The sequence below is a fragment of the Hippoglossus stenolepis genome, chromosome 14, assembly GCF_022539355.2.
Source record: "Hippoglossus stenolepis isolate QCI-W04-F060 chromosome 14, HSTE1.2, whole genome shotgun sequence".
Taxonomy (NCBI): Eukaryota; Metazoa; Chordata; class Actinopteri; order Pleuronectiformes; family Pleuronectidae; genus Hippoglossus; species Hippoglossus stenolepis.
Window position 1 is genome coordinate 4,195,234 of NC_061496.1, and position 10,000 is coordinate 4,205,233.

A 10,000-nucleotide genomic window follows, 5' to 3' on the forward strand; every position below is an offset into this window, starting at 1 on the left:
AATGAGAATAAACTGTAGAGTCAAAGCATGTAGTTCAATAATGTAACAAATGTTTTCTTTGACTAAGCAAGTTAAACCACTACAGTTTACTTTAGTCTTTACCGTTGTATTTCCATATGCAGCTGAATATAATCTTCACACTTGATGAAGAAATAATTCCCAGTTAGAAGAAGCTAATGTTTCTTGAATCTGGTTGATGGAGTCAATCGTTGGGGCAGAGAGACCGCGGAATGCACGGAGCAGACGTCAAGACAGATGGCGCCGAATATTTATTTAAAAATAAAGTGAGTTTGTAGAGGAAACATCTGAGGTAAAGCAATATTTTGTGAGTTTGATGTTTGAGTGACTGTGAACATGGAGAATGTTTCAAAGAAGCCATTAAAATACGAAGAGTTCTGAACAGAGTTTGGTGGATTTGTACAGCAGTAGCTCCTCGGGATCAGGAAGCAGAGGATCATGGGTAATATCAGTTTGTGTGGGACTACGCAGTCAGAGCCATTGATTCCTGTAAGTTTCTGTCTGTTGTGTGTCTTTAATCATTTTGCTGTGTTGTTGTGTGTTTGTGTTATTATTTCTGTTTTCAAACATGGACATTTTAAGATCCAACATTTTTCCCCATGAACCAAAGAAGAAGATCATTAATCTCAAGTCAATAAGTGACCTTGACAAAATCTATTAAGATTTCTTTATTGACAGAAATTCAGTGTAGCAACAATCCTGAACTGTTTATATCACACAAATGCCAACATGTTTGATCTAATATATATATATATATATATATATATATATATATATATATATATATATATATATATATATATACTCACATTATTTTTTATTAATTTGCAAAAATAAAACCTGCTCTCTGGGACGTGACATACAGTAATTAATGTATTTTTTCCAGTATGAAGCAAAAACCTAAGCTGTCACCTTCTCCCCTTTTAAACCAAATCTACACCAAAAGTCTTAATTTCTCAGGGAATCTCACATTGAGAAATGTCTGGTTGGACTTTGTGTGTCTGTTTCCAATAAATACTCTTTGACAACTGGACGTTCCTGTTTGTATTTTGCTGTCCACAGTTTGTCTATCGATTTCTACCCCAGTGGGTTTTTCTGCTGTGGCCTAATAAAGGACGGTGTCAGACTTTTCCAGCCAAAGTCCATTTCTGTGCGCTGGTCCATTTCCAATGATCCCTCCATTAGGGATGCACCAATATGGAAATTCTTGGCCGATACCGATACCGATATTTAAAACAACAATCTAGCCGATAGCCGATACCAATATTTGTTTATTACTTGCATGTGGCCTTCTTGGTGTGTAACGCCGGGTTTACACCGGGCGCTGAAGCGCCGCCCCGCGCCGCGCAGCGTTATTCTCAAGCACGCAGCCGCCTGGCTGTTCACACCGGACCCGCATTTCTGCGCGGCCGGTCAGCCCGTGATTCTCCGCTTGTTGTTGTATGTAACCCGTTCAATGTCGGGTGTCGGGGTAAATGACGTATTCTCCAAGCAAGCCTTTAGCCCCCTCTCCCTCTTTTTATCTATATGACTGCTTGTGTGGCTGTAGTGGATGGGCAGAGGGGACATTTAATTATGTGATTGGGAAAATTGGGAAAATTAAAACTCCAGGACAACAGAAGGGAATACAAAGTATGGGATGCATATTTGATCATTTATATCATATCAAATATGTCATTTATATCGTTTAAAATAATTTTTCAGTCTGTTTCCTGGATCCACACGTTGGGCCGAAACCATCGGTGGCTGGCGCGGCGCGGCGCATCGCAGCCCATGTGAACCGCACAAAGGTTTAACAGGGGGATGGGAGGCGCCTGGCTTTCCTTGGCGCTTCAGAGCCCGGTGTAAACCCGGCGTCAGTGTACCATAATCTGGATGCCAGATTGGCAGGCTGCAGAAAACATACCAATGAATATCGGCCAATGTTATCGGTGAAAGTCAAGTTTATTGCCGATACGCCGATAGCAGTAAACGAGGCGAATATCGGCCGCTACCGATATACGGCCGATACATCGGTGCACCACTACCCTCCATACTGTTATCCCTCCTTCCTTGTTTTTAACTTTCAAAATAAACCGAGGATCAGAGAAACAGATGATAACAGTTAAATGTGCAGTTAATTGTTTGTTTTCTTCCTCAGTGCAATAAAAAGTCAAAGTGGAATACTACAACACACTTTCTTGTCATTTTGAGGCAGAACAGTTTTTATTAAAATGACACACAGCACGATGACGTACATCAGTTCCAGTAGTTATGACCGGACCGATCTACGACCCTCAGTGTTTATCACATCCATTGGACTGGAAAGCCTTTATTGGCACGAGGGCAGGTGCACCACGCCGTCGAGGCACAGGACGCATCCCCAGGGAGCCGACAGGTCTTCCTCTGGTGCAGCTGAACTCGATCTCATCACCGTGGGCTGCATACAGTTTATCCTTTCGGCCGTATCTGAACCTAATGTTACGTCCCCTCATAGCTTCTTCGTCCACAGTGCAGGGTTCTGAAACAGATCAAACACATCAGACTCCAAATACATGTATATATACACACAATATATATATATATAACCACTGCTGGACTCAGTTCAAGAAAATAAATTAGAGTGGGAAACTCAAATCCACTGACCCTCATGTAATCAGCAACATTTTCTATCACAATACTCAACATATAGAGCGTAAATTATATATCAGATTATATATCCTTCATTCCAAGCATAATATTATGACTTTTTCTTTTTTATTATGACTTTATTCTCATTACTTTACATTTTCATTCCTGGAACATAAATGTGACGTTTTTATTTTTTGTAATATTATGACTTAACTTCAGTTTGTCTGTGTTTTGAGTTCACTGCCTCTCCCGTAGATTTGCTGTGCAGCAGTCATCCAAACACTGGAAATTAAAACTAGTGCTACCTGTAAAAGATGTGGTTGTGACTTACTGAGGCATATTATCTCTCCGGTCCATTCACCGTTGTTGCACGTTTTCAAGGGTCCTCCCTGCATGGTGTGGTAATTCTGACAGATGTATTCAACCCTTTCATTCTGTCTGTAGCTGAACTTCATAGAGTTCTTGGTGTCTCCGTTTTCAAGAGGCGGTGGTTGCTCACAAGCCAGAGGAGCTGAGGGAGTGTGGCACATGACAGAGAGAACGTGTTGGTTGTTACACTTTTAATATTAAGACATTTTACAACAAAAAAGAAAAAAATCAAGATTCATGAAAATGGTGCGGTTTCCAGTCTTTATGCTAAGCTAAGCTAACTGTAACTCGCTGTAACTTAAAGAGCAGACGTGAGATTTGTTCTTCTGAACTAATTCTTATCAAGAAGTTGAACTCAAATGTCAAACTATTCCTTCGAGATTGATTTCTAAGTCCAATCATTCTTAACCAGTTCTGTGATCTGTTAAGTTTATAGCTGTTATCTTTTCACTCTCTTTGCACTTTAGCCTTTAATTGACAACCAAGAAAAACCATCACAGCATCTGCAGCAAACTGGAGATTCTTGGTTTCGCTCCGGAAAGAAAAGAATTCAACACGCTGTGTTGTGACTGCCGACTCTAACTGGATGATCTCTCACTGGTTCCTGTGGGTTGTTACGGTTTCCACACGGCGGCCAGGAGGTGGTTACCGGTGGATTAGTCGTGGCTCATGCATGTGTGCGTTTCTCTCTTACCTTTACATGTCGGAGCTTCTCCGCTCCACTCTCCGTTTTCATTACAGTAGATCTCTTGTGACCCACTCAGGATCTCCGAGTTGGACTTGCAGCTAAATCGAACAACGTTGCCAACGTTTGCTTCCTCCGGGTCCCCGATCACCTGCACGTTGTTGCTCACGTGGATCACTGGGCACTGTTGGGCTGGAAGGGAAAACACGATAGAGAAATACATCGGATGAGTGGAAAACCTTTGAAATGGAGGTAAGCGGTGCACTACAGAGAAATATTTCCAAAGGGGCTACACAGAAAAATAAACAGTAAGATCACATGACCACATGATCTCGCTTGAAAAAATACGAATGAGAGAGAAAATCAGCGACTCTGCACTAACGAGAAAAATTCCTTTCATGTATGAAACGTACTGTAAATTCAGCGATAACTGGACATTATAATTTAAACCCAACACTGTAAATCAAACAGAATAAACTGAAATACTTAGTTTGGCAAAAGTTTATAACTTACGTTGACATTTCGTGCCTCTCGACTGCCATTTACCCTCGATACAGAGCAGTTGGAATAAACCACTGTAACCAGTACTGCAGCTCACGCTTATTTGTTTCCCGGCAACGTAACTGGCCTCCAGACCAGTTGTGTCGAATTGGAATCAAACAAGGGCCCATTTAGAAAATCTTGAAGTGTACAATCTGGGAGGGTTCTATAGAGAGAAATACATAGTTGTACAATTTCCGTGTTCAGCATCGATAAAATCAAGGAATTACTTGAATAATCAATAATCAAGAAATCCTTGGTCTTATTTGTATCTGCACCAAATCACACACATTGATTAAAAAAAAAATCAAGATTAGTGAAAATGATGCGGTTTCCAGTCTTTATGCTAAGCTAAGCTAACTGTAACTCGCTGCAACTTAAAGAGCAGACGTGAGATTTGTTCTTCTGAACTAATTCTTATCAAGAAGTTGAACTCAAATGTCAAACTATTCCTTGAGATTGATTTCTAAGTCCAATCATTCTTAACCAGTTCTGTGATCTGTTAAGTTTATAGCTGTTATCTTTTCACTCTCTTTGCACTTTAGCCTTAAATTGACAACCAAGAAAAACCGTCACAGCATCTGCAGCAAACTGGAGATTCTTGGTTTCGCTCCGTAAAGAAAATAATTCAACACGCTGTGTTGTGACTGCCGACTCTAACTGGATGATCTCACTAACAGAAAAATTCCTTTCATCTATGAAACGTACTGTAAATTCAGCGATAACTGGACATTATAATTTAAACCCAACACTGTAAATCAAACAGAATAAACTGAAATACTTAGTTTGGCAAAAGTTTATAACTTACGTTGACATTTCGTGCCTCTCGACTGCCATTTACCCTCGATACAGAGCAGTTGAAAACCACTGTAACCAGTATTGCAGCTCACGCTTATTTGTTTCCCGGCGACGTAACTGGCCTCCAGACCAGTTGTGTCGAAATTGGAATCAAACAAGGGCCCATTTAGAAAATCTTGAAGTGTACAATCTGGGAGAGGTTCTATAGAGAGAAATACATAGTTGTACAATTTCCGTATTCAGCATCGATAAAATCAAGGAATTACTTGAATAATCAATAATCAAGAAATCCTTGGTCTTACCTTGACTTTTGACGAAGGTCAGCGTGTGCATCCAGAAAAATAGGACACAGCTTCTGGTTATTACGTGCATTTTATCCTCATTACCCTGAACTGCCAAACAGAAGAAGAAACTGGAGACTGCAACACTATAATACACAGAAGGAACTGTGCAAAAAGAGGCTGCTCAATGATTTACACAAGTCTGATCCTGCCTCCAGATATAAACTCAGGCTCACGGGGGAAAAGAAAACAGAGGAAGTGACCACACACACACACACACACACACACACACACACACACACACACACACACACACACACACACACACACACACACACACACACACACACACACACAGCAGCGGCCTCACATGACGCATACAGCTTAACAAAAGCTTGGAATTCCAGGATATGTTCCTAATAATATGGCTCTGTACATATACAGCATACGATTTATATTGTAGAATGTTTTAAATGAGTCAGAAATTCACTAAAGGAAAAAAATAACATGATTGATGAACTAAAAGTAATTCTATTTGTCGTAATCTTTCTTGTTTAACATCTAGTTTAAAAAAATAATTCCTGTAAAAGTTTGTTTTCTCTTCCCTGTGAATCATTAGCTTGAATCAATTGAGTAAACAAAATACACTGCATTTGATCAAGTCAGCTCAGACTCGCAACGCTCGATGAAAAGTACGATCGTTCTGTCAGAAAATCAGAAAATAAACTTCATTTCCTCAGATTCAGTTTATACAAATGTGTTGTTGGCCTTGTGTCGGTGGAAACATCTGCCAAAAAACTGAGAGGGACAAATATTGCAGCTGCTGCCTCAGTTTGGACAGTTCAGCACAGTTAAGCAATGCAGGACTCTCCTTCATTTCTCAATGCGTCTTTATGTTATTCATCTGTTGGACAGAAGCTGTTTGTACAACTAACGCAAGTTATGACTATAACTATGGATCTATGAGACTGAACGATGACCGTCACCACGGTCTTTACCTTGAATGATGTCCTCATCTCCCTATCCTTGAGACCATATATCAACAATGTCACGTGAGTGACCTTAGGGGGCTGCGCTCGCTGCCCATAAAGCTCCCCGGTGAGCGCGGCCGCCTCCTCCTTGTCTGAACGCCTCAGCCTGTTCTGAGTGACAAGAGAGGGTGACGGTCATCGTTCGGTCTCATAGATCCATAGTTATAGTTATAACTTACGATCTATTTCGACCTCACTCAGACCGTCACCACGGTCTTTACCTTGGATGACTAGTATCATCAGGGTTGCGAAGAACAGAGGACTCCACTGCCTCACATCCTCGCCCAGCAGCTGAGAGCAGCACAGGAAGCTAGTGGTGTGGGGGAAGCCACGTTGATCCTGTAGAACCTAGAGAACGTGCAGGAGCACTCCATGTTGCTGCTGCACAGATTTCTGAAAGAGGGACCCCCTTCAAAGCAGCCCAGGAAGTGGCCACACTCCTGGTGGAATGAGCTACCAAGGAATCTGGGAATTCTTGAGATAGTGCATCTAGGCCTAGAGGACCTCCCTGGCCTTTCAGAGAGAACCACATCCTGCAGTGGGTTGTCTCTGCTGATGCGAATCCTACCTTCCCAGACTGCTCCCCAACCTGTGAGGGAAGCATCTGTCGTCACCACTGTCCTCCTCGATGGAATGTTCCCGAGGGGGACTCATTGGAGCAGGAGCACCCGGTCCGCCCATGGGCGTAAGGCTTGGAGACATGCACGTGTCACACGAAGTTTCACGTGTCTGTCCAGCTTCGGGTCGAGCTTGAAGGCATTCAGCCACCTCTGCATTGGCCGGGCCCTGAGGAGGCCCAGAGGAACAACAGATGCTGCGGCTGAAATCATCCCCAGCATCCTCTGAAAGTTGATAAATTCTAGCTGCCTGCCGAGACGGAATCATTCCAGGAAGGCTAGAATCCTCCTCACCCTCTGAGAGGTGAAGGATGCAGACATCGTAAGTGTCACGGTGTGTGAGGCAGTTGGACCCAGACGCAGAGTTTAAACTTAAAAAGTGTAATTTTAATACAAACGAGTCTTTAACGGACAACACAACTGGGAGCACAAAGGGAGAAAACACAGGAAGCTTACACAGGGGATTCAGAGGTGCAGAGGCTCAGGAGACACGGGATACCGAAATACAGGGAGAGCAGGGCAGGAGATCTGGACAGGAGGACAGGACAGGAGATTAGGACGGGTAGACACGAGTACACAACTACATACGACAATAGACAACGATCCGACAAGGACAAAGGGGAGCACAGAGACTTATATACACACACAGGGAAGGCAGAGGCAATTGGACACAGGTGGACTGGTGCAGACAATCACAGACAGGAAGTGAAGAAAGAAAACACAAGCAACAGAGACTACAAAATAAAACAGGAAACAGAACACGGAGTGAAAAACATGAAACAGGAGGAGATACTAAATAAACTGAAAACACCTTGGAAATGGTGGAAACTAAGCACTGGAAAATACCAAACCCTGACAGTAAGGGAATTCAAACAAAGTCCCAGAAAAGTCACCTGCTGCCTTGGCTCGAGGTTGCTTTTTGCATTTGTGAAACCCAAGGACCGTACATGCGAGATCACCCTCTGGGTATCCTCTACAACTTGGCCAAGAGATGGAGCACAAATCAGCCAGTCGTCCAGGTAGGGAAGGATTTTTATTCCTGACATCTGGAGAGGAGACAAGGCAGCCCCAACCACTCTGGTGAACACCCGTGGTGAGAGGGAAAGGCCAAATGGCAGGACCTTGAACTAATAGGCTTGCCCCTGGAATGCAAACCGAAGAAAGGGTCTGTGGTTTGGACAGATGGGCACATGGAAGTACGCGTCTTCCAGGTCTATCGAGGTGAACCACTCCCCTTTTTCGATAGATTCTAAGATCTGACCCGTGGTCAGCATCTTGAAAGGAAGTACCTTTATGAAGGCGTTTAATCGCCTTAGGTCCAAGATGGGACGTATTCCGCCATCTTTTTTCGGCACGAGGAAATACGTGGAGTAGAAGCCAGTGAGCTGTTCGTCTGGATCTACTTTCATAATTGCATCGTTCTCCAGAAGGGTTAAAATTCAGGATTTGAGCCTGGACTGGGTCCCTGACCATCGTCATGCGGAGCCTGGAGTAAGGGGGGCGAAACTGAATTCTGTACCCCTTTGATACTGTAGGAAGCACCCATGGGTCTGACAGTTTCTTCCCAGCTGCCCAGGCATAGCTGAGAATGAAATTCGGCGGGTGTCCCCCCACCCCTAGGCAGTACCGCCCTGAGGTCCTGAACCTCTGGGGGGGGGGCGCTTCCACTGGGGTGCATCCCTAGCCGAAAAACGGGGATGGGACCCACGTCGACGTTGTGAAGGCTGTTTGGAGTCACCAGAGGCTGTGAATCCTGTAGCCTGTCGCCTGCCATACACCCATGGCTCCTTACGAGCCCAGGATGATGATTGGTGGGGAGGCTGGGAGCCCCTAAGTTTATACCTGGTAGTCACAGCCCCTCTGAACGTGCGCTGTACAGACTCTCTGGTACGCCGAGACTGTTCAGCCTTATCTAACACACCCTGGGAGTCAGGATGAAAAACGTGTGCTGGCACGACTGGCATATTGGTCAGTTCTTTCCTGATATTCTCGGGAAGAGTTGTCTGTGCCAACCAGATCTGCCTCCGTGACATCATGGCAGATGACATAGCTGCACCAATGTCCCTTGTAAGTTGGGAATGAGTGACAAGGGCAGAGTCTATCAGGCTCATGGTGTCCTGGTCCTCTGGGTTGGCTGTTCTCCTAAGAGCTGCCAATAAAATGGTGAGTGCATTGCCCGAACGGGCTGCTCGTGTGGCTGTAGGGCATTCACGGTGGCCATCACAGGCAATAACGACACAAATGTGAGGACATTTGTGTCACTTTTGTGAATTAAGAATGAATAAATAAATAAATAGATAAACAATAGCGCCCAGCAGCTACAGATAGCTGATAAAGGGGATCTAATAAACAGGCTGATCACAGCTGGCCACTATCACATAAAACAAAGGAAGGGGTGAAATAAATGTAATTCACCTGAAAATGCCCACTGTATGCCTGCAATGGCAGAAAAAAAGGGGGGGTGGAGAGAGACAGTCCAGCCACTGCGAACAGGGCTTAAGGGAAACAAAATTAGCACCTAACAAAAGGTGATAACTAAGAACCAACTGTATTTTATACAGGGAACACAGGTAAACAGCGTGATTTAGTGATCATGCTTCCAAACTTTTCTACTCACTCCTGTTAGAGAAAAAACTCTGTATGGAAACAAACAGCGTGAGATGAACAACACTTACCCGAAGGTGCAAACAAGAGTAGTTAGTACCAGGTGCAGCGAATTAAGCATGAGAAGAACGAGTTTAACACATGCAGTGTAACCCTCTGCCTCGCTATTAGAAAAGGGGGAAACCACATACAATCCTCAGGGACACAAGGCGCCTGCACAAAAGTGGCGGATTGATAAAAGTGGAGTCCCAAAATATATCACTTACCTGCCGGTCTCGGATGAGGCGAGTGAAGCAAAGAGGAGACAAAACAGAATAGATATAATGATAATAAACTGTAGAGTCAAAGCATGTAGTTCAATAATGTAACAAACATTTTCTTTGACTAAGCAAGTTAAACCACTACAGTTTAGTCTTTACCGTTGTATTTCCATATGCAGCTGAATAT

The 10,000-nt window shown here is 43.6% G+C and overlaps 2 protein-coding genes across 2 annotated transcripts in view; both read right to left on the minus strand.

Annotated features, from left to right (window-relative positions):
• The window catches only part of LOC118121125 (complement factor H), a 74,088-nt gene that overhangs the window by 26,767 nt on the left and 37,321 nt on the right, over positions 1-10,000 (minus strand).
• Positions 2,330-5,533, minus strand: LOC124854727 (complement factor H-like). The gene is given in 6 exon segments (XM_047343032.1): positions 2,330-2,369; positions 2,371-2,518; positions 2,960-3,139; positions 3,692-3,874; positions 5,031-5,222; positions 5,323-5,533. Coding segments are annotated over 6 exon segments (813 nt in total). The 5' UTR covers positions 5,393-5,533.